The 25,914-nt window shown below is 36.4% G+C and overlaps 1 protein-coding gene across 2 annotated transcripts in view; it reads right to left on the bottom strand.

Annotated features, from left to right (window-relative positions):
- NKAIN2 (sodium/potassium transporting ATPase interacting 2) overlaps window positions 1-25,914 on the bottom strand; it is a gene marked incomplete at its 3' end in the record, with an annotated part of 583,071 nt that overhangs the window by 56,823 nt on the left and 500,334 nt on the right. The window contains exon 4 of one of the 2 annotated variants that reach the window (XM_082756439.1): window positions 15,514-15,714. The exons of the other annotated variant lie outside the window; for it this stretch is intronic. Within the exon in view, the coding sequence (XP_082612565.1) occupies window positions 15,514-15,714 (201 nt within the window). The remainder of the gene's footprint in view (window positions 1-15,513; window positions 15,715-25,914) is intronic. 2 annotated transcript variants of the gene reach the window in all.

The raw sequence follows: 25,914 nt of genomic DNA, 5'->3' as shown, positions 1-25,914 counted from the left end.
CTGCAGCACTTCGGGGCCAGACATCCGTTAATAAATTCTACATGTGCCTTCAGTATTTTCTCTAGGGTTGTATTTTTTTAATGCTTACTCTTTTAGTGGGGAATCACAGACATAAAAAATTAAAAAGGTCAATTTTATGATGAAACACATGAGCTTGGATATTCTAAATGGCACCCTAGACTGTAGAAGCTAATTGCTTTTCAACAGAAGAATTCTCTTAAGTGCTCACAATGGAAACTGGTTCATGTGAAAAGCAGGATGCATCTCTTTGCTTCCAGGTCTGCTGGGACTTGTTGAGATGAGTGACGCTGTAAAAAATGGAAATCACCTGGAGCCTGTTAATATTATAATCAAGTGAAAGTACAATTATTACTGTCTTAATCCATCTGTCTGTATGCATCCGCTCTACTTCCAATCACCTGTTTTATTCACAGGTTTACTGTTATGGAGCTACAGTTGAAAAAAAATGCAGCCATATGAATATTCCAAATTGCCATGTGTGCTTACATGGCAGTCTGTCTATTTCTGTAGCTTTGGTGCAGTCAATTGTCAGGAAGGAGAGCAAACGAAAGCCCCATACTGCATGAAGTATAGCCAAAGTTCCTTTGTGTGTGGCGGCTTCCTCTATGACACCCAAGTTTGTGCTAACAGACTGCAGTTCTGACAGTTGCCATTTATGTTAAATGAGGGTAGAAAAATCAAAAACACTGAATTATGGTAACTGATGCAAAGCTCGCCAATATTCAGTAGAAGTTATATCACATAACTGGAACACTAAAGTAAACAAGCTATGTCAAACGTGAAAATCCATGTTATATGATGACAGTTCTACAAAGGCAGTATGGCACTATATAATATTTAGTTAGTTTCTGATTTCACCTTGAATGACATTTGGCAACCTAGGAGGTCAAAGTCAGAGACAGTACCTGATAAAATCAAATTACAAGAGCATCAACTATCATTCAGTAACTGCCACTAACAAAGCTAGTAATACTTTTTAATTTAGAATAAGAAAATGCTAAGAGAACTAATGTAGTATTTTCAAATTTCAGCATCTTGACCATATAGTGGAATGTTGAGCAGTTTAACAATACAAGAATTTATCTTTTGCAGTAAGTCTTTTTCATGTGAAACTGAAGTCTTTTGGACATTCTTTGAAAAATAATTAAATATTAATTTCACCATATGAGTCTTTGATTTGCTAACTGTTTTTATAGAAGAATGCTAGATTCCAGGGTTGGTATATATATATATTTCATATTTAATAAAACAGACTGTTAAAACTTACTTTGAAAATTATCTGAAGAATGGATTTTTAAAGGAAATTGTAGACAGCAGATCACAATGACAGTACTAGTACATCTTCCTTTAATATTAAAAAAAAAAAAGTTAACTTTTCTGACTTGATAATAAATTAACCTTTGTGTTTATGTGCACACACCAGGAGTTAAACTCTGCTAACATGTAACTGTTTAGCTTTTGACCCAGTATTTAGAAGAAGCAAAACAAAGCTAGTATGGATTAAATGCTGAAGGGTATTAGATGGCTACTATATCCTTCTAGATCCTAGCATATTTTTTGAGGCTCTAAAGGCTCTTACCACTGCTTCTAGTTTCCCAGCTGATAGTCTATTTGGGACAGAACAAAACCTTATAATAGCCTTTGGAAAAGTGATAGGTTTTAATTTTGTTGAAGTTTTATTCAAACACTTGAAGTTAGAGGAAGAATTATGAAGCTTATGCAGCTATGCAGCTGCATAAACTAACTTAACAGTGTAATTGAATCTATGAGGCAGTTAATGGTCTAATCATTTTTCTTATTCTCTTCAAAATTCCTTCTGAGACCTGTTCAAAGGTTCCTGCTCTGAGTAGGAGCTTCCTAAGAATTTCTGGATCAAACAGAGCCACTTCCTTTCAAGTGTTTTAGAGTTGAAGAAGGCACCTTTGCAAAGTTCACCACAAAGTTGAGAGATGGTCTTGGACTGAGTTCCTCAAATTAAACATTGCTCAGATGTTGAGCATTAGTTCAATCCACTGATGCCAACTGTCACTTATGGCTGTCCATTATCTGGAAATAGATGGGATTAATTTATTTAGAACTACTTCAATTTTTGAGAGTATGTAAGTAGAACTACCTCTCCCATCACCTGAGGTGATTCCCAGCAAGTGTGAAAAAGGATACCTTCATATGACTTTGTATATTTTTTATTTTTTATTTTGTTGCTTATGGACAATTACACAAAGATGAAACAAAAGACTCATTCCTTCTCTTGCTCATGTTCTTCTAGATTATTTTAATTAAAATGAATCAGCAAGTTTAAGGAAGCTGAACAGCCACACAAAAGAAGCATTTCAGGACTGAGAAGACGATGTGTTATGGTGGGATTTTCTTCATCACTGATTTTTCAAAATGGTAGGATTAGATGACAACTATTTCAGGGAATTTTTAAGGCTCTCATAATCACAGTGGACCTCCTTTCTGTAGTACTGTTTTTAACATCTTAAAGAGACTGAAAAAGCAGCACATACTGCTTGCCTATGTTTTACATACAGCCTGTATCAAAAATTTCAGTGACTCTAGCCTCCTTCAGCCAGTCAGAGCTTCACATATTATATGTGTAAATGTGCAGGAGACATTTGGAAAGGACTTGGTGCTTTAGAAAATGTTCATATGTACAGTTCATGCAGTTTATATTGCTGTAAAACTTGCTGCACCATTATATTCTGATCATTTCAACAGGAAGCAATAATCATGGCAAGAAAAAGCTTACTGCCAAGGGAAAAAGTAATTTTCTTATTACACACAATGATTTTAGTAACATCTTAACAAACAAACAAGCAAACAAACAAAAACAACACCAAAGCCACTGAAATCTAAAATGCAGGTTCAGGCACAGAACAAAACAATGATTTAGGAGATTAATGCTTTTGAAGATGAGATCAATTCATGCAGTTTGTAACAGATGTTTGCAAGAGTCTGGTGCAATCTTTGAAAAGTATCTGGGTTATCTATTCTGTACAGTTGGTATCTAGCTATAACAAAATTTCTGCAGACATCTCTAACAGAGAATCAAGAGACTGCCATCTGAAAATGAAGCAAGCACCACAGGCTGATGCAGCAAATGCCAAGTGGCTATTTAGCAGAGCAAACTCACGCAAAACTTGCACAGAAAAATACCAGTCCCCCCTCCTCCCATCTCTATCTAAGTCTCAGGAAACTAAATCACTTCCTAAATCAGGGATGGTGAGAGCAGTCTGTTATTCTCTGACAGACCAGAAAGTATTGTCCATATTGACAATCTGTTTTGTATAGGCAGGCTGCAGAGACAGTAAATCCTATTAACCTGTTCAAAGTCAGATGAAGACATTTAGAAAACAGAACAGCTATTACATGCCGTGGTGAAAGAAGACCATATCAAAGAAAGGTTAAATGGATGCACCAGCTATTAGATTATGAATAGTTGCAACTGGAAAATCCCCCAAACTCTCCTATCACCTGCTCTTGCCCTTCAGGATATTAATTATGTTCCCCAGTATAACTAGCTGACTATTCAAGCACTGTCCTCTGTTCTGTCAATGCTAATTTTCTAGATAAAAATCAATTTCATGCTAACAGGACTACTATGGAAAATGCTTGTGCTATACCACAGTTTTACTAATGCATACTTCCTTTACCCAAACCATATGGCATTCTGTGTGTACAGACCACTCTGGAGATTTACTGTAATTATGTCATGATGCGCTTATTGTTATGGATTCGGCAGCCTTTCTGCATCTCTACCTGCTTTGTTCAAGAGCAGCTGCTAGCTTCAAGCTGTTGCCTGTTTCCAGCAGCAGAAGCTAAATGAAGGAATGCTTTCCAGGGAAGACATGTTTTGAAGCAGACATACTGACAATAAACCAATTCACTAGGGAACCATAACATTGACTGGATAAAAGTCGAGTAATCATTCTATGATAATTTACTGAAACTGGGTGCAATTTGCTTTAAAATAAAAATTCCCTCTGCTGCTGATGTTGGACTTGGAGGCCTTTAACTGATAAAAGTGTGGCATTTGCTTTTATGAAGTAGTTGATCTTTGGAGATTCATTAAACCTCATTATTTCGTCTTATGCATAAGTGACTATTAATACTAACTGACTGAATGAAAGGAATGGGAAGAACAGTATTGTCTGAAACAAGACTCAGCAGTCCTCTACCATGCATTTTCTCTGTTCATTGTGACTGAATACATTGAATTCACTTACTAAGGAAAGCTTAAATCTCTTGTTAAAATGGGGAATGCTTAAGATGAGACTGCCCAACATAGTCTTCACTTTTGTGCCTGATTTTCATTACGAGCTAGCAGTATGTATCTAGGCCACACACCTCCCAGGTTCAGCAGGAGCTCCTTGTCGAGGTTTCCAAAAGGATCTGGCCTGCTGTTGCTGAGCATGTAGTCACTTCCCAACAGAGCACATCTTTCACCAGCTTACCTAAACTAGAGACAGGGAATACAGTCCCAATTTTGTTTTCCCTGATCTTTAAGAGGAGGGTATGTGGAAGGGGAAAGGGTTAACTAATTATGAAGAACAATAGGTGCAAAAATGTCAGAGATTGTGCTGCTGTGCTCTTATTACACCGTCTTTGCTGGAAATGGCAGCTATTAATATTTTATTGAATTGAACCTCTGGGGTAGATTCCAGATGTCACTATTTGATCATTGTCTACATATAAGGAAAAATAAATTCTGTCATGTCAATGTTGAATTCCCACCTATGGCAACAGTCATTATCAGCAGACAAATACCCATATGATTTTGCAGATGCTTTTTTTCTTCAGTGTGTGAATAAACATGCATGACTGATCTGTTCACAGAAGACACAGACATACAAAAATAAAAATAAAGTCCCAGCACTTCATTATTCATTGGTATATGCTAAGAAAAAAGTTTTTTCTTTTACTCTGTTCAGGAGAGAATGGAGGTTAAGCTAGCAGTGCTCAAGGGTAGCATTAAAATAACGTTGCATGCTGGGAAAAAAAGTCTATTCTACTGGTTATGAAAACAGGAAACACTTTATGCCAATCAGTTTCAAGCAGTTGGGAACAGAAAAACAGCTATCCCAATAGTACTGTATTTTAGCTGAATGGTGCAGCTAAGGAACACATCTTGATAACCCCCCCAAACACATCAGCAGTGTACAAGTGTGCTGTCTAACTATTCAGCCAGAGCTAAGATAACATCTATTAAAGAAGTGGTAAGAATTGGCTGATGTCTACTGAGCATACATGAAAAGAGCAGATTTGCTCAGATTTCAAGGAAGAGTAATTTTCTTCATTTGGATGAAACAATGATGTTTTCCAGTAATGAATATTACCTGTCATTTAAAATCTGGGCTTTGGGTAGAAGCTTCAGCAAAATTACAAGAAAAAATTATGTCAGACTCCTCTCTCCTTAGCATTGGAACATTACAGATGTCAGAGGAATAAAAGTCCTTAGGATATGTCTGAAGAGGACTATATTACATAGGCTGTTTTACATGCTATGTAAGTGCTAGAAAATGGGGAGTTTTCCCACAAATAATGATTACTTGATCCCATGTTACTAGGTTACTGTTCATGTTTCTTTCCTGGACTTCATCCTGTGGCCCCACAGCATGACTCAAACACTAGCTAGAGATTTGGTTAACACTGGTATTACTCCAGCTCTAGGGATCTCAGACACAAAGTGTGAGCACCATCAATGCAGTATCAGTTGAAGTTGTTGTAACACAACTTATATTATTTGCCTTTGGAGAATTTAAGAAAACAGATTTTCTGAATTGTGTCACTGTTACCAGAAATGTTATGACTAAAGCTGCACAATGGATAATATTACATTTTCTTAGATAAATCTATGTTTTTATGTTCATCTTTTGCACTTTTTGTCTGTATCGTGGCAATAGTATCAACTCAGGAAAGGGACTGGTGAACCTGGCACTTGACTATGAGTTTTCAGTATGAAGAGGGATTCCATTTTAATTACTTAGGATCACAGAAGCTTGTACAATTTATTCTTATTGTGATTCAGCTTAAGATGTTATTCTTACATCTAAAGCAGGTATAATTTGGTTTCTCCATCACGCAAACTCATTTGTAGAGAATACCCACAGAAAGAAAATGAATTAGGCTTTTTGTCCAGAAGATCTTCAAAACATGAAAAACCCAAAGAAGCTCACCAAAACCAGGTGAAAGGACCCAATTTCAAGGCTTTTGAGTTGTGCATAGCTGGAATGAGTTCACTTGAAGCTTGTTCACTAAGGCAGTGTCATAAAATCAGTGGCAGGACTGTGCTAGTACAAGAACTGAGGAATAATTTAAATCCCAGCTGTGGAAGGAAGCAAATCAGTAAGCTAGCATCACCAGGTAGCACAGCACTACTGGCATCACATAGCCTCAGGACAGCCATGAGGCGTTCAACCTGGGGAACCATAATCACATTGTTGTATCATATAACGATTTATCCCTGCAGGGTCAGACAGAATTGGAGTCCCCTGTGTGATGGAATACATATGAGATGGTCAAAACAAATTCTCTGGAAACTTCCCTCAGGCCTCACAGTAATGAGTCTAATGTTCAGTTCCCAGTTATCACAACTCTGATCCCCACTCCCCAGATCACATTCAAAATTTCCTTTGCTCATGTAAAGGGATTTGTGAGAGGCAGAACTTCTTCTTCTAGTCTCAGCTCATTCTGATACTGCTGGCTTTTATTCAGTCAGGGAAATGAACCTCTCAGAGAAAACCCTGTGTGCACTGGTCAAGTAACTCTATTTAAAACTGACTTCTCTCCACTGAGTTGGAGCAAACTTGTTTTCAGACAATTATTATACAACGTAGCTTAGCTTTATATGAGCCCAGGTCATTAAGAAGGAAAGCTTTTAGGGAAATAAATGAGTGCAATTCCACTTACAAAGCTTCCTGCTCATTAAAAAACAGTTTATGTTTTGATGTGTGTAATGCAGTTTTCTGCAAGGATTGGTGAAGAAATGCAGGTAAAATCTGACAGAAGAAACAACAGACAACGTGTGTAAACATAAAGATGTCTCTTATAGTAACCCTTCAAAACACTAATGACATACAGTCTAACATTATTGTCAAACAGAGAAACAGCAACATACTCTGCTCCGAGGCAATGTCAAAGATGCCTGAACCTCATGTTGCTCCTTGGCTAACACGACCCAACAGTGTTATTAAATTAGCACTTTACAATGGTTCCCTCTTCCCATTGTGCTGATTTTACCCAGTCCTGTAGTGAAAAAACAGTCTTTTTCAAATACCAATCTATATCTTTAAGAATAACATTTCCTTCAATCACTGTGCTGCCCTAGAAAGGAACTCCACCTTAATTAGATAATGTTTTTTGTTTGTTTGTTTGTTTGTTTTTTTTCCCCATTATGTTCAAAGAATCAAAAGTTGATTACATGAGCTCTTGTCTCCTTTCTCACCTATAAATAATCTTACCACTACACTAGTACAGCAGGAGGCAGCCAATACGCAAGGTATGTGCATGACTGTGTGTGTGTGCAGAAGAGGTGGAGGCTGCTGTCAAAAGGGAGGTGGGGGAATAAAATTAACAAGAATAAATCTGAGTGAGGGCTTTTGTGTGCAAGACGTACTTCCTGCACAACAGAAGAGCTTTGTTTTGACTAGAAAGGAAAAAGGCATCAGGTTTATTACTGCAAATAGATGTAATACATGGCACTCATGATCAGCATAAAGGAACTGAGGACAGGGAAATTAATAGTCCAGTATTAATTTACTGCTAAGGATATCTGATACACATATATATTTTAGAATATCACATTATACATATTTTGAGCACAAAAACAGGATATTGGGATATGCTGCTTAATTAACAGAATCCAAAGCCTATATCAAGCAGAGATACCTCCTAAAAGATGAATATTATCCATCTGAACTCAGTTGAAGACCTTTAATACAGTAGCAGCTCTCAAATCATTTGTGGTCTTTGTATCTCTGACAAAAAGACCTGGCCATTTACTTTTCAAAATTTCAACCTGGACAATCCAGAGACGTCTAATATTTGGTTTGATTCCACTCACAAATATTTTGGGACCCACAGAAAAACCCTATTGGTCTTTGCCTCATTTCTAATGGCATCATAAATTAGGGAGCTTTTATTTTTCATGCATTCCTATGACTGCCCCCCTCTTCTCCTCTGCCTTCACTCTTTTGGCCCTGCTTCTGTAATGCAGTCTGTCCTGCTGATATACCTACATGCTTCACACAGTGCTCATTTCTTTAGTCCTGCTCTGTCATTTGCTGGTGTCTCTGGAGGAACTGCTCATCTTTTGATCTTCTCGGGTCTCATCAGTATCTTCCCAAATAAAAAAAGGAAAAAAGGAAAGAGAATGTACTTTTCCCTACAGAACTCTTATTCTTTCTTGCTTTTAGTGCTGTAATTTTACAAACAAACTTTTCCTTTAACCTCTGCTGTCCTGCTGACACCCTCCTGATCTCTTACTCACTAAGCCTCAGGTTGAGAGGAGCATTCTGCCTCTATTTATGTGGCATCACCTCCTTGTTCCCAACCAATACCTCAGTCCAGACTGAGCCTATCTGAAAAGCTACTGCAAAGATTATTTTCCACAGCTTGCTTTATCCTCCCATGTCTTCTCCTTTCTTCCAGTGAAATTCAATCACTCCATTCACTTGCAAGACTCTCTGCAGCTTGTTGCACCTAGCTTGTTCCCCCTCACTTGCTAAGTGAGCCACCAGCTTGTTGTCAACCAGTGGATAGATTTCAAACTTTCACGCTTTCCTTTTTTGCTACATTTTAGGACAATTTTCCAGTAGATAATACACTGTTTACTCATTATTACAATTCATAACCTATTTTAGTTTTTTTTTTTTTCTGTCATGTCTACAACTTGCTGACAATGGTCAAAGCGGAAATGCATTAAAACTTCAGGATAGTATTCCCTCTGTTTTCCAGTCTTTATTATTATTATTATTATTATTATTATTATTATTATTATTATTATTATTATTATTATTATTATTATTATTATTTCTGCCTATATGGGTTGGCTGGCTTGTCATGTACTTTGAATGTTGTTTTTTTTTGGACAGGAACTGCTACACCTTTACTTTGTAATCATAGTGTCCTCAGCACTATGGGGGACTTTCAAGTAATATATTATCAGTAACATATTTGAGCATCTGGGTCTAAAGCACAAGGAGATAGTTCAGAAATTCCTGTGAGAGTACACTATGATTCTCTGATCTCATCTCTCCACAAGGGCATGAGACTATAATGTCACCTGTCCTATGTTAACATTTAGGATTTTAATAGTACCTTATTCTAATTACTCTTAATCCTTGAGAGAAACAGAATATTATAGCTTCTGTGCTCTTCTAAGTGCTTAAATACATACATGGACCACCTTACAGTTATATTTGTTTACTTTGCAATGTTCGTGAAATTATCCTGGCAACAGCTTTCTGAGATGTTTAGGAACTATTGTTTGTGTAGTACAGACAAGAATTGACATGAGTTAAGCACTCTGACAAAGGTCATACTGTAAGCCTGCCACAGAGCAGAGATTTTGAAGCTGGCAACCCAGCTGTATTATTGCCTCTTAATAGCACAGTTATGCTTCATGATGTTTTCAATCAGTCTGACAGCATCATAGCTTGAAAGGTATAATGACGCAGACTTTACTGAATCCCATACAGTATATATTTCCTGTAACTAGTATGGAAAGTTAATTACAAATTAAAAATTTGAAAGCATGAAATAATAATTTTGATGATTGCATGAAGCATATATTCACATATAAATACAGGAAAGAACAAAAAGAAATTAAGACTAATGTACAGTACATAAATGTCAGCCGACAACATGACTATGAAAATGATCAATACCTTTGTGTAGCAGTTTACTTATGATTTTATTTATTTGGTATGTAAGTTACCATCAATAATATAGATACTCTATGTAAGAAATGCTTTTTGCCCACTTGTTTTACTGGAATAATGTTACACACTTCATCTTTTAGAGGTCTATATAACTAAAAACTAAATTAGCTAAGGTGATGCCTTTGCATTAATCTTATTCCCATAACTTGGGCACTTAGTTCTACTAAAATCAATAGACTTGTGAGTGGGTAAGTGAGGAATAAAAGACAAGCATAATAAATACTTTAAATCCTGAGTTGGCAAATAGATATGTAATTCTGTCACACTTATCTCCATGGCTGATCTTTTATTTGCATATTTTCAGAGTTTTGATCTACAAATGGATTTTAATTTGTCGACTTTTGCAAGAACAGCCTTGTGGGAGTGGGGGCAGGTCATGCATAATCAAAGAGTAAAATACAGGCAGAAGGAAGATGTGGAGAATCTGAGCTGTTTCTGTATGAAATGCAATTACCATTATTATAATTTCCTTGTACCACATAACAGCCTAACTATGCTGGGTGCCATCCACATTTAGAGGCTTTTTGAGAGACCTGACGGATCCCTATCTATGCAAATGGTACATTGTCTTATAAACTGAACATGACAAATTTAGGAATGCTTTCCTCACTGCAGCAGATGGCTTCATAGAGAAGAAATTGCTTTCTCAGGGACATTGTGGTAGACTTGGAAGCATAACCCACTGACCTTACACACAGCTCAGGGCCTGAACTGAAATGATTTCCATTTTCTGTACTAAAATGTGTTCAATAAAAATCCAAATGAAGAAAATTCTACATAGGATCTCTAGCTACAATTAGATGATGATGGTGTGGGTACCTCTGAGACTATAAGGTAGAGACACTTTTTATGGTCATGTGACCAAAAAAAGCAGCATATGTTATGTATACACAGAGACAAGGCCTTCTTTCAGCACTGACATTACATGCTAAAGTTGGCAGCTGTGTACACCCCTTACTGTGTCCTCCCAGGCACTGCCTGCCTATGGTTTCCTTCCCCTATTTTCTAGGGGTCAGTGGGAACTTCATTCAACCTCCACTCCACACAAAGTATGCAGAATCCAACTCAAATTTCACAAACCAATATCAAGTCTAATCTCCATTAGAACCATTGATCTCATTCTTTACCTGGAACAATCATCTCCAGAGATCAGTAATTTAAGTATATCTATCTATTGTGGATAACCCAGGAGTCCTAAAAATGAAATAGTTTCTCTGATGTAAGCAGCGAGATTCAATAACCATTAAGCACATAAGGACATTTTAATATATGAAGCATATGAGTATCCAAGTCATGCTATCACCAGACCAGTTTCTTTTCAGTAATACATGGACAAGAAGGACAGGAAGAGCTGTGATCCTCACAGAGTGCTTTGGACACTCCATGTACTCAGATCTCACAGCACTGCAAATGAGGCACCCATGGTAGAGAAGAGCAAAGTGGAGAATTTGGCCCAGTGTGTGAGCACAGGCTGCAGCGACAGTTAGCTTTGTGCAGCAAAACAAATGAATTAGCTGTAGCTGAATTAAAAAAAAACACTGTTGGCAAAATGCAATAACACCTCAGATAAGAAGATATTACCTTTACAGTCACATCTACGGTATTCACCAAAAATTGGGGAGGGAAAAAAAAGCAGGGAGTCATTCAATAGAAACACTGTCCCCACATCCTTTTCCAGATCTCAGGGTTTCACATGAAACAGAATAAATCATATGCTTAGCAGTTCTGCTCAGCCCAGTACAGCTGCATGCTGCAGGTGGTGCCCTAAAAATACGTTTGTTTATTTTGCATCACTGCAGGCTGCAAAGCTGCACTTAAGGATTAAATAGATTCCACTTCCTCACTCTAGACCCCTTTCTTTCTTTTTGACTTGCTGGAAGAGGATGGTAAGACGTAGAGATAAACTGATAGAAATAAGGCTCATCTCAGTCTCAAAAGAATCAGATGGGAGGTATTAGTATGGAACACAAAAGGAAAGCTGACAAGCATAGTGTGTGGCACTGACATTTTGGTGGTGTGCCATTTACAGAGAACTCCCATGAAAACATCACAACAATTGAGTGAAAATCAGTGGAATTTTCTTCAAAATAAAATTCTATCAAACTGGGACAAAACCAGTCAGTGGCTGAGCAATAAGTAATGTTCTGAAATGGGAATGGCTGCTACATGGACATAATTATGCATTATGTGGTTTTTATTTTTCTGATAGAAGGATTGATTGATACTACTCTACAGAGGCTGTAGTCTCCGACCAGCACCACCTGATGAACTAAGTGCTCTGTGGCATGAGACAAAGGACTGGTTTACAGTCCCCATTATCACTGTGGGTTATTCCAGCCTGGCTTCACATACATGAATGCTAAATACCCAAATCAGGATAATCCTTGTTTTATCAGAGCATTTCCTTGTATATATGTGATCTCAAGTATTTTTCCCCATTTTGAAACTTTTCGAAACAATGAACATTCAGCTAGTCAAAGCACAGAGTTCATCAACAACAATTTTCTGTTACTTCTTCAGTGTGTACTGAACTAGGAATTTTATCCAGTTGCTTGCTTATCCTGAGTAAAATCCGCTCAGAAGAAGCTGCCAACACATCTGTGTATCATCATGTCTGCCTCTCTTTAGTCCTGAAGGTAAGCATTATGCAATAAACACCACAACGCTGTATGCTGAGGATTTTTCTGACATTTGGGATCATTGGACCTTCAGGTTGTCTAAATTATAACTTTTTTTTTTTTCTTTTTAGCAGTGAAAGAAATAAAAATTATCCTAAATTTCACTCTTAAAAAATAAAAATCTGTGCTGACTTGCACAAGATTAGCAGCGGAATTTGTACCATTCGCAATCTGATGGTTTTTGCTTCTAGGATACACTCTGGGGAGATAATGTGTCTTATAGACAATAAGTATTCTGCACCTCTTCAGGAGAGTCTCTGCATTCCTTGAAGTATCCCATGTCCCACTTTAGGCCTTCATTTTTATAAAGTATAAATAGTGGTTTTGTTTGTTTTGTTTGTTTTTATATGTAGCTTTTATTTAGGTGTTGTATTCTTTCCACTAAGTATTCCATAGCAAATACCACATCTATGTGGAGCCTAACCTTCTGTATCTGGATTCCACATGAACTTACTAGTGAGCAGTACAAAATACAAGCATGATAATGTTTTCAAAGACTAATAAAAGTGGGTCTCAGTGAACATGAATTTCTTTGCAACTTTCTATCTATAGGCAGTAGAAAATACCCTTAAATACATGCTGCAATGCCACGTTTGTGAAAAAGCCAAGATCAAGATTAGTTTGATCATTGTCATGAAAGCAAAAACAGAAAGCAAGTAACCAATTTGTAGGTTGCAATTCATAGGTTTACTGTTAAAGTGCAAGATCCACTTAAGTGCCCATAAAAGAAAATTGAAAGGAAAGATTAATTTCTTTCTACTAACTGGAGATAAATCTGATGTAATGTTTGGGTTTGTTGAAAGCTAGTTTACTGAAAACCAAGCAAATTGTGCTCCTCTAACTTTGTGTTATATGTCACCATTCAGCACCAGGTAATTCCTCTCTTTCTCACCATATTTTTTATGATTGTGACATTATGCTAACATTTCTCTTAGAAAAAGAATCCTGTGCCCACAATGAGAAATGTAAAAATGATGTAAACACTAAAGGTACAAGCACCAGGTATGGAAAATTAACCCATATTTTACCATGATGCTCTTTATCCATGATACATTTACAGTACCATGAATATAAAAGTAGCTGTAGTTGGCTACAGTTACCAGGTTACTGGTGGTTTGTTATTCTGAACCATTCCCCTGTCTTGCTAAGATCATCCTTAACTAGAAAGACAGCTCTGTTTAGGCGTATAGACACAAAAAACCTTGTTCCACTAAGAGACTCAAGCTTGAAATATATATTACTTTGAGTTTCTTGTTCATGATAATTGCACACAAATTAAAAAAAAAAAAAAAAAAGTAGAAAAATAAAGGTCTGGATATCTTCTTTGGAGTTCAGCTTGAGTGATAATAATTGCTTGTAAATAAAGTTGTAAATCTATAAAGTTATTTTAATCTATTTACTTACACTTATTTCTTTACACTTTTCTTTCTGTTGCATTTGCATCAGTTGTATCTTGTCAAAACTGCAGGGAACTATCTGGAGAAGGTGCTAATTTTATAGTACAGATCTGCCTAGTGCCTGCCTTACTAACTGCTTGGTAAGCAGTCTTTTGCTTTCCTACAATGGGGACAGCAGAAAAGCATGGAGGTAGCTGGGCTTTCAGGTGAATCAGACAACAAGCTTCTATATGTGGAGCCCACACAGGGTTGTATTGACACAGAGATATATTTTTCTGAACTCACCTGGTCATTTATACTAGACTGGGGAATAGAAAGATAGAGAAGCTGCTAACTTTTTGGGTAGTTGACAACCACATCATATACTGGGGATTGTCCAGCTGCCTTACACTAACTTCTGGATAAGGACTACCAAATATCCTTGCTGCCTTTTTGTCAGTACGGTCCCTCCTTGGGTAAAATATTGGAATCTTTTGGCCAGAAGTAAGAGGCACTGCACCAAATGTATATGTATGACAGTTTTATTTGCAGTCATTTATATATATATATTTCACTTGATCAAAAACATGTAAATATCAGTAGGGCAAACAGAAAAATGCAGCTTGTCATTCAATGCAACTAATTCAGTGTTTATGTCACCTTTTTACCTTGCTGAAGTACAAGGGACAACACAAGGAGAAAGGACTAAGTAAGGTTAAATGTGGCTTAAGAACCTACCAAATTCTCCCCGAACAAGATGTTTTATGTTCTCTCTCTTATTTTATTTTATTTTATTTTATTTTATTTTATTTTATTTTATTTTATTTTATTTTATTTTATTTTATTTATTTATTTTTTTCCTGCACCTTGACACTGGATATCTACTCTTCTAAAAAAGATTTAAGACCTCTGCTTTTGATTTTGATATAAGAATTACAATACTTTCTTCTCTTGGGAAGAACCTTTCTCATTCTCTTCAAGTGCATATTGGATAATATTGTTAAAGACAAATTGATCAGTTTTCCTGATTAAAGATGAAAATGTCATTTCACTGGTCAGATATGAGGCTTGTGAATGGATTAGTGAATCGAGTTTTACTACTGATTTTTTTTTCCTTCATTTTAGTTTTTATTAGTTTTTGTTTTATATTCAATTTGGCTTTCATGGGTATAGCTGTAACTTATTATGTCATAATTTATATCATATAAGTGCAATTTGAATGCAATTCACTGTAGTAATATGAGACCATTGGTCAAAATGGAGTCCAGCAGGACACGGTGCATCACGACAGTTTTGCAGTGTTGGGAATGTAAACTGGAGATTTTCATGTACAGATGCCTTGAATTGGCTGAAACAATGATTTTGTAGGAGAACTTTTAACGCTCAGAGACAGGGTCTGTAAATCAACGTTACAGTGCCCCACTATTCAGGTAGTAACATTCAACAAGAAGAAAGTTAGAAAAGACAATGAGAGAGAGGCTATCTATAAACACTTACTGCAAGGAAGATCTGAAGAGAACTGTGAGCCACTTCTATGTACTGATACTCAAGAAAACACCCCGAGACAGTGATATAGCGATGATCCTCTGGTGCCCAGTCTGGAGCTGGAGTTACTGAAGTCACGGTGCAGCCTGGCCCATTCTCCATCCACCATGAACGATGCATTGAGATATTAAAGGTCAGAATGAGATCTGTTTCCTGCAAAACAACAAATGAAGAATTGATGCTCTGGGATGGTGCTCTGGTATAAAATGCCTCAGCTAGATATTTCACAGCATGCATAAAGAAGCAAAGACCAGTAATAAAACTGCACTGTCACATGAAAATTAGTTGAGCTTGCCTGTAGCAAGCCAAGTAACTGTACCTTGACAGGCCACAATCTTCTTTCAGACATTATACTAGCCTGGACTACACAGTCATTCTTGTTCACTGCCTATTCTTCTACAGAAACAACAAAGACTGATTGATGCGTACATTTCCACAGCAACCCTCCTGCACTCATTACCTAGTAATATGGCCTATATTTTTATAATGTGATCTAACAAACTGTACAAGAGTAGTCAGAACCTGAGACTTTACTAGGTGTGAATCATGGACTTTACTATGTCTGGATCATCTGCAAGGAGCTTTTTACATGTACATGGATGCTGCAAAGCAGAACAGTGATGGCTCTGCTGAAATATTAGAGAAGGTGCAGAAAAAGGATCCTTAAAAGCACTGCCTTTTTGTAATGCCTGTTTCAGTCTTCTAACATTGTAGGAATCTGTAAGGAAACAGCTAGTGTGCATTGCCTTGTCTAAAGATTGCCCAGCTTGTTAAAAAAAAAAAAAAAGACAAAGAGGCCTACAACCTTCAAGTCTCGTGCAGCTTGTACAAGAGAGCTAGTGCAAGAGAGTAACAAGTCAGCCATGATTTCCATTAAGATTACATTTATAAATAGTTCATAAAGGATTAATGAATGATTAATATACATAATAAACAATACTACGGATATGAATTTCATAAATTTTACTTGGTTGCACATTACTTGAGGGTGCTATACATAGTTATAAAAAACCTATGGACTTTGTGGATTCTATAATAGCCTAACAACCCTTTATAAATTATTTATAAGTGTAACCTCATTGTAAAGTGTGACTATCTAGTCTGTGTGCACATGTGCTCAGTCATGCAAAAAAAAAATCCTTTTAAGTAATGTCTTTTCAGAGCCAAACTCTCCCCACACCTAACCTACATTTTTTTCAGCCTGTTGATGACATTAATAATTAAGATTCTCATAAAATTTTTAAAACATAACTATTTAATTAATTTTACCATGACAAAATGAACAGAATGTCATTCTGTGACAGATATGCTGTGTACATATTTCCCTCATTTCAAAAATAGTAATTTTTTCAATCTCACTTATTTTCTTTTTGTGCACTAATTCAAGCAAAAGTAACTTCATCCTGTGAGGTTTTGGACAATACCATGACTGGCACATCAATCTGTGAATACACTTTACCCTGTAGTATTTCTGATTTTTTAAATTTATTTATTTATGTTTCAATTCTCATCTGTTTGCATTTTTTATATTTAAAAAAAATATATACATTAAAAAAATTAATACCCTTCATAAGCTATCAGACGACAAGAAGGACCATAAATATTTTTGCATGACTAATTATCCTACATTCTCACAACAGAATGATCCAGCAAAAAATAATCTGTGTGTGTAAATATGTGGTGATTCGTATAATTGAATGACGTTGAAAGGTGAAGAAAGTGACTGTGAACTTTAAGATAAATGACCCAATTTTTCCAGAAATTTCTATATTTACCTATAACTATAACCTTTCACAACCAAAAAAATTTTCCTTTCTCTGGACCCCTCTCTAGCAAAGGTGCTAGTCTAGTGTTTACCATATTGGAAATGGGTATTTTCCCTCAACACTCAAGCCAGAAGACTAGTTTTCTTTCTGGACTCAGCGCTGTTACAGCTACTTGCTGACATGCTGACCTGTTCACCTGCTGTAAGAAGTTGAAGAATGAGTATCTTTGGAGTAACTTTGCTTAAAGTAATAGATTTATTCCTGAATGACTAAAATCAAAATCAATCATGTTATTGTCAGAAGACCTTTAAGTCATTCTAGTTACCATGGAAAATTCTTAATCTCTAGTCTTTTATCAGAGCAGGAGCATGAATGAATACGACTTAGTCTGTTTTTTTTTTTTTTTTTTTAATTATTATTAGTATTATTATTATTTATCATTTGCAATATCTTTAGAAGAATCATGATAGATTAAAAATATTTTACAAAGTGCAGACCAGGGAGGAAAAAGAAAGGGATAAATCTGGCTGTTATGTATCTGCCAGATGATGTTAAAATGGATTAGGAAGAGCTAAACATAAAGATCAGAACTGGTCTCTGTGGTTAGAACATCATTGTTCTGAAGACAGCTCTGTTTGCTTACAAATGGTGCAACAGTCCAAAACTTTACAGGTTAAAAGCAAAAGTGCGCAGTAAATATAATTACACAGTGAAATATTTATAATTGCACATGCAAACAAACTTAACAAAGTCTAGCTGTCTAGCTTTCTTCCACCCCAGAACTTACTCAAAAATTATTTTCTGAAATAATATAGAAATAATGAAATAATATTTAGAAAATTCCCTTGTCCTCAAGTCATCTTTTGGCAGTTAAATTGAATGTCATGATTTAGACTGAACAATGTTGTTTTGTTCGTGAATAGTCTTTTAGTGCTTACTAATAATAAATTACAGTCTTTATCAGATCTATGTTCTATTTCTACCTCTAAGCAAACAGTAAAATGCTGTGTTATTTCATCTGCTCAGAAAAGAGACTTATCAGTGTTATAGCACTTAATTCTTGATATTAACAAAAATAAATAACTCTAACTGAAAGCACAGACTTCAAATCTTAAAGAAATTTGAATACCATGGTTAAGAAAACTTTCAAGCAGGGTCACCATTATATGCTGAATTAATTAATAAACAAAACAAGGTCAACATTAAAAAGCAAAACAATTAAGTAGAGTCAAAACATGGTTCTGGTAAGATCAGACATCATCCATGTTTCAGGGCAAATTTAGCTCAAATAAAAATGTTAGTGAAGTCAGATCTTCACAAGTTAGGCCCTGAAAATCCTTATCCCCAAAATATGTGAAATTAGAATAATGCAGAAGGAGCCTATTCACTGCAAATTCAGTTGCTGAACAGTCAGATCTTTTCAGATATAAGCTGATAAGGGCTTTGATCTTGTCTATAACCTTCGATCCATGTACCCCAGTATGCACATATATTAGCAGAACATTTCCTGTTGTTTCGAAGTGAAGGTCATGCAGCCTATGAAAAAAAATTTACTTAGTGAGAAAATTGATAAGGACTTAAATCTCCTGGTAGAACTGTGTAAACCAGGGAGGATGATGTATCTATCATTAACATCCCTTATGCTATAAAGATTTAGAACTATTCTTGGACAAATTCCTCTTGCTATTTACTTTGTTCACTTAGAATACAGTTTTAGTGGACACAGACAAAGTCTACACTGGAAGCAGGGGATTTTTTGTACTCTCCAGTGTGTTTGCTGTCTGTTTTCTTTTCAACATCTGTGGCTCAAACAGTATTCAGGGAATTACAGCAAAATGGTCTAATAAGCCCTGAAGCTATGAAACTCAGTAAGAACTGTTGATACTCATTGGATATGCCAATATGGTGTTGTTCATAGTCTGTATGTCAAGAAAGATTCCATTATCCTAAATTCAACAGCTGCTTCCGTCGTGGACACAGAAATACATCTGTATGAGCTTTATTGATGATCACTCTGATGGTTTTGTAAATCCTGCTGATATTTGTAAGCCCTGTTAATGAAAATTGGTGTATTAAAGTAGATTTATCTATTCTTCAAGGAGTGAAAATTCAGAAGAAAATATATTAGTAGGTGTCCTGGTTTCAGTTAGCACAGAATTAATTTTCTTCCTAGTAGCTGGTGGAATGCTGTGTTTTGGCTTAGAATGAGAAGAGTGCTGATAACACCCCGATGCTTTAATTGTTGCAGAGCAGTGCTTATACTAAGCCAAGGACATCTCAGCCTTTGCTCTGTCCTGCCAACGGGCAGGCTGGGGGGTGCAGTAAGAGCTGGGAGGGGACAGACCCAGGACAGGTGACCCAAACTAGCCAAAGGGGTATTCCATACCATCTGACGTCATGCTAAACAATATATAGGGGTGGCTAGCCGGGGGGAGGGGGCCGGACTGCTCGGGGTTAGGCTGGGCATCGGTCAGCGGGTGGTGAGCAATTGCATTGTGCATCACTTGTTTGTACATACTATTATTACTTTCGTATTATCACCATTGTATCATCATTATTATTATTGTTATTATTATTTTTGTTATTTTATTTCCTGTCTTATTAAACTGTCTTTATCTCAACTCACGGGCTTCACTTTCCATTTCTCTCCCCCGTCCCAGAGAGGGAGGGGGGAGGGTGAGCGAACGGCTGCGTGGTGTTTAGCTGCCGGTCGGGTTAAACCACGACAGTAGGACATGCTTCCTGACACTTAAGATGTGTTGGTATTTGTAGTGGTCATGAGCAGAACTACTGAGTTAGACAAAGACTAGAGTTTGGAGGTCTCAGAGACTGATCTCAAAGATTAGAAACTGAGACATTTTCAAATTAAGTCTGTAATTTCTTTTTATGTTGGTTTGTAAAAAATGTTGAACTCTGATGATATGTGCCTGTGTTTAATAGATAATAACTTTTGCCTGAGTTAACTCTTCCCTTCCCTTCCCTTCCCTTCCCTTCCCTTCCCTTCCCTTCCCTTCCCTTCCCTTCCCTTCCCTTCCCTTCCCTTCCCTTCCCTTCCCTTCCCTTCCCTTCCCTTCCCTTCCCTTCCCTTCCCTTCCCTTCCCTTCCCTTCCCTTCCCTTCCCTTCCCTTCCCTTCCCTTCCCTGCCCTTCCCTGCCCTTCCCTGCCCTTCCCTTCCCTTCCCTGCCCTGTCCCTTTCTCTTTTTCCCTTTTCCCCTTCTTTTTTTTTTTTTTTTTTCCTTTTTCTTTTTCATCCACAGTCGATATACAGGAAATAATTATTGTATGATTGTGTAGAGAACACAGATACTAAAAGTACACAATCTTTTTATCCTATTTCATCTGAACTAATTTTAGCCTCTCAGCTTTTTCTTACATGTGTAACTCCTTCTCCTCCATGTGAATGTTTTCTATTTTTTATTTTTATTTGTATTTTTTCAGTAATCTGGAATCCTGGATTTTATTTTCCTCTAACAAAACAATTTTTGTACCAGCTTAATTCCAAATTGAATATGGAATTTCATTTACATATATGAGACAGGATTTAGCCAGTATGATTCCACCCAACATATTTACTTCTGAAGTTCATCCATGGAAAATAGCGGAAGCTTCCTAACTCTTAGCTGTTTTCAGTATTCTGTTAAAAATGCTCTAAATGTGTCTTAAGCAATTTCCAGTGTATAGACAAAGATTTGAATGAATGACTTATAAGGATACCAACATAAAAGAAAGAGATGACAGGTGTCCTGATTTTCTTGTCTAAAATGAAAGTAGTGTTACATTAACAAAATACGGTAGTCCTCAAAAAGCATAGCTACTGATATACAGGGATTAACATTGTAGTTTACTATTCCATTATATGAGCCCAATCCATAATCTTATGAAATTGGTAGAGCTGCCATCACTATTATCTTAACTAAGATCTTAGTTTTTTTAACTAAGATCATAGTTTTCTAGTGTTGAAATATATATATTGACAAACCTAACAAATTTGATCTGCTTTGTTTCAATTCATTACAAATAAATGAATAAATTTCACTGGAACAGGCTGCCCAGGGAAGTGGTGGAGTCACCATCCCTGGAAGTCTTCAAAAGACGTTTAGATGTAGAGCTTAGGGATATGGTTTAGTGGAGGGCTGTTAGCGTTAGGTTGGAGGTTGGACTCGATGACCTTGAGGTCTCTTCCAACCTAGAAAATTCTGTGATTCTGTGATTCTGTGAAATAAAAAATAAAAAAAAAAAAAAAAGGAAAAGGAAGACACCTACTAAACTCTAGAATATTAATATCTTCAGTTCAGTAACATTTTTTTTTCATGAGCAGATCTGTTCAGAAATTTTCTATCTATGCAGATCTTCAGTTTAAAAATATCATTAACAGAAAGAAAAATCTTACAAGTTTTATGGCAAGTTTAAAATAATTTTTACTATCCTATGAATATTTTTCATATTTAAACAGAATATTTTAGGACTAAGAATACTCTGGGTGAATATACATTTATATATATAAATTTGGGGGATGCAAACCAAGATAAATAAACCCATTCTGGTAGTCCAATAAGGTACTGACACTTATTACTAGGGACTGACAGATTACAGTTCCTGTCCTATTGCACAGAAATTTTAATCTGAGTCTTCTACATACGTATGGCAAAGTTCCTGAGTGGCAGAACTTTTGTAATTTCTTGGACAATGACTTTCTGGAAGATTTAAGCTTATATTATGATAAAATACAGTAAACTAGGCACTTGACCCACATCCCAGAGTAGTAGCTGACTGTGGAATCTTATTTATTTCCCACTGTGGCAAATCAGGGATACCATTTGGGAACTGAAAAAATTTGTTGAAGGAAATTGAGTTGGATGCAATACCTTGCTTTGAAAACTTTTATTTTTGATAAGTGACCATTCTCCAAGGAAAACAGCTTGTCTTAGAATATTGTTTGCAGGTTTCCAGTGGGCAGTTTTCCAACCTTAGCTGATCTTCTAGCACTACTGGTTGGCATAGAGTTATTCCCAGATTATATTAGAAACAACACCAAAAACTATCTTCTTTCATTGCAAAAGACAAAATTCTTCTAAAGTTTGGATTAAACCTGAAGATACCAGGTGCAACTTAAACATTTATTGGTGTAGCAGAAGGTGATGAACTCACGGATATTTTAGGGAGTAAAGTAATAGCTTCACTGTGGAACTGAGTGGCTTGATTCATGGCACAGCTGGAAACAGGATGGAAATATATAAACATTTTTCCCACACCAAAACTCTGTTCCATGAAACAAACCTTACAAAGTGTTTTATGAGTGTACTAATTTCAGTATGGATCTAGATTTCTTTCCAAGGTAAAATGAATGTTCTGAAAATTGTTCCCAAACCTTGATGATTTATTTTCTAACTAAATTTCTAACATGATTTCACTGCTTTCACAAAATATTTCTACTTGTTTTTATGAACAAAGTATAATGTCTTTAAACTAGTTTAATTTCTTCATTATTTTGGAACTTTTTTTTTTCTTCCTTTTAGATGGTAAATGGGTTCTCCTGATTTATCTAGGTAAATACACTGAGCCATAATGCTCAGAATTTGCAGACACAAGTATAAATAACCTCCTAATTCTAAAGAAACCCCTTTTAAGCACATAGACATCTTATATTTGGATAATATCCAAAAGGCTATGTGGAGCTTCCAAGTGAGCTGGGAACAAAGCTCTGTGGGCTACAAACAGAAAGGTCTAAGGCCTTGAGTAAACTAACAGGGTTAAATAAATATCCTTAAAATGTTTCTCTTTCTGGAATGAGTGTTTTACTGCATTGCCAAATCATCTGAATAATACTTTACTTGCAGAAATGTATGGTGTAGAAGTTAAACTTTGGTGGGTTTATGGAGTGTGGTGGTTTTACCGTGCTGGGCAGCTAAACCCCACAACCGCTCTCTCACTCCCCCTCCTTTAGATAAGGAGGGGGAGAAGTAAAGCAAAGAGCAACTCACGGGTTGAGATAAGGATAATTTAATTAAAGGGAAATAATTATAATAATTAAATAAAGACTACCATGAACTAAACAATTTAACTAAGGGGAAATAAAAGGGAAAGGGGAAAAAGGGAGGAAAACAAACAAACAAAATAAATGAAAGCTATATGGAAGTGCAGAGGAAAGAAATTACTCTCTACTTCCCACAAATGAGCGATGATTGACCACGTCCTTGAAGCAAGGCCTCAACGCACGCAGCCGGTGTTCGAGAGGAGGACCAACGTCTTCTCAACGAGAGCCCACCCCACCCCTCTTCTTCCTGTTTCCACCTTTTATTGCTGAGTGTGACACCACATGGTATGGAATATCCCTTTGATTGGTTTAGGTCAGCTGCCCTAGTGATGTTTCTCTCCTCACTTTTTTGCCCACCCCCTTGGAGGGTTAGAGAAAGGCCCAATGCTGTGCCAGTGCTGCTCAGCAGTAGACACAACACTGGTGTGATACCACTGCTGTTCCAGCTACAAGTGCAGAGTACGGCACTGTATGGGCTGCTGCCGGGAAAGTTAACATTCCAGCCAGACCCAGTACATGGAGTCTATGCAGAAAGAAATTCCTGCTGATGTGGTTTGTTTATTGTCCATTGGAGTTGGTTATGTAACATAAGGCACTGTAATCCTGTAAAACAAAGCACATGGGAAAAATGACAAACCTTAACTTCCTGTTTCCTATGACTTTGTATTGTCTGTCAAAACTGCAATAATTTTCCTATCTTTTCCTTTTTTTTTTTTTTTTTCTTCTTTAAACAAGTAAATTCATTCATGACCATAGGGCAGATCTCATGTCTACAATGATGACAAGCTGTATGAATCAACCTCTGCTGTAAGACACAGAAAAAAATACCACCGGCAGCATACACAGGAAGCAGTACATAGACTTGAACAGAGCTCTCAGATCACAGAAACAATATTGTTATCACAAACTTGGTGTTAGGAAACATCTAAACATCTGATCATCTTCATTCAGAAAGGTTTTGTGAAACACCAAGCTGAGGATAAATACATACTCTACACAGCACACAGTTTAAGGACTTCCACCCAGCACTGATTTTGTATGTATTAAGATTTCAGAATAATTAAAAAGAAGCCTGGATGAATTGGGAAGTTACTAAAAGGAGTGTGGAGTTGTCTTACTCAGTTTGACTCAAATGTAGCCCGGATTGATATTTTCAATATTTCTGAGGGGAGATTGAAATAAACTAAAGCACTAATTTTAGCTAGTTCTCCTATCCCACTTGCATTCTCAGTATGAAATAAAGTAGCCAGATTTAGCTGGTTTGAAGTCCTCTACAGTCAATAGAGAGGACTCAACTGAAAGAGAGTGCTAAGTATTCCTGAAAAGCTTCTTAGTAAAGCTAAATAAGATGTTGAGCAGGAAGCCAGCTGCAGAATGCTGGAAAGGAAGCACAAAGTCAGAAGTGGAGTATGGGCCATCCCTCTATAACTCATATGTCTTGTTCAAGGAATGGCATGAAAAATGATTCTGGATTGACTATTTCAGGTTCTTTCATTGTAATCACCTTTATTTACTGTCTGAAAGGTTCTAGATATTTTTTAGACGAAGAAGACATTTGTCACAGGACTATATTGTATGACACTGATAAACTTCAGTTCATAAAGAATTAACTCTTGTCCTTGCATGTGATGATATTTATTAGAATACCTAAGGCTATATTCAGATTTGATAAATCAACCTAATTTCATTTTACATGCAGTAATTAATTTAACAGTAGGTGAAATTGTTCTCCCTTTTTGTGGTGTGACATTGTGTCACTCAGCATGGACCACATATTAGTTTTATTAGAACTAATTTGATTATCCAGTACTCCCATCTAACTACAGAAATAATAAAATCTAACATATCTTGAACACGGAGTGAAATAGAGATGTTTCATATATTGACTGCTTCCTGCATTTGAGAATTATTTGAATTATTTCTAAGAAACAAATTCACATTTTTTTTTCCCTGTTCTACATCTGGTCATTCTTTTTTTTTTTTTTTCTACACTATGCTTCAGAAATAATTTTGAAGGATGAGGATTTCCAGTTGGATTTGAAGCCTAGTTTTACCTTAAAACTTGAAGAAAAGAAAATAATGGGAACAGCACCACATAAATTGTTTCAACATTTTCAGAAAATAATATTATATTTTTTCCAAACTTGACTTTTCGAGGTGTTTGGGCAATATTTGCAGATTGGAATGGAAAATATTAGCACTCCTATATATTCATTGGAGGCGATATGGGTTCAAATCTATTTCCTGGATTCAGAAATGAGAAATAATCTATTCATAAATTTCTACTCTGACTTTGCAAGCTTCATGGAAACAGACAAAAAAGAAATATTTTCATCTGCATTAATAAACAAACCACAACATCAAACAACTTGAAGTTAGCAAGTATTTCAAGTGTATTTCCATTCCTCTTGTGAGCTATTGCTAAAGCTTGACAATGCCCACCACTTCAATAAACTGCAACCTCATAAGGACAATTTGGGGCCACTTAAAAAGATTCAACGCATAACTCTGGGTAAATGTATGGTTTTTATTAAGTTTTCAGAAGCACACCCT

This window comes from Aythya marila, assembly GCF_965140915.1.
Source record: "Aythya marila genome assembly, chromosome: 3".
Lineage (NCBI taxonomy): Eukaryota > Metazoa > Chordata > Aves > Anseriformes > Anatidae > Aythya > Aythya marila.
The sequence above is the reverse complement of the archived record's forward strand: the minus strand, read 5'-3'. Positions and strand labels throughout refer to the sequence as shown.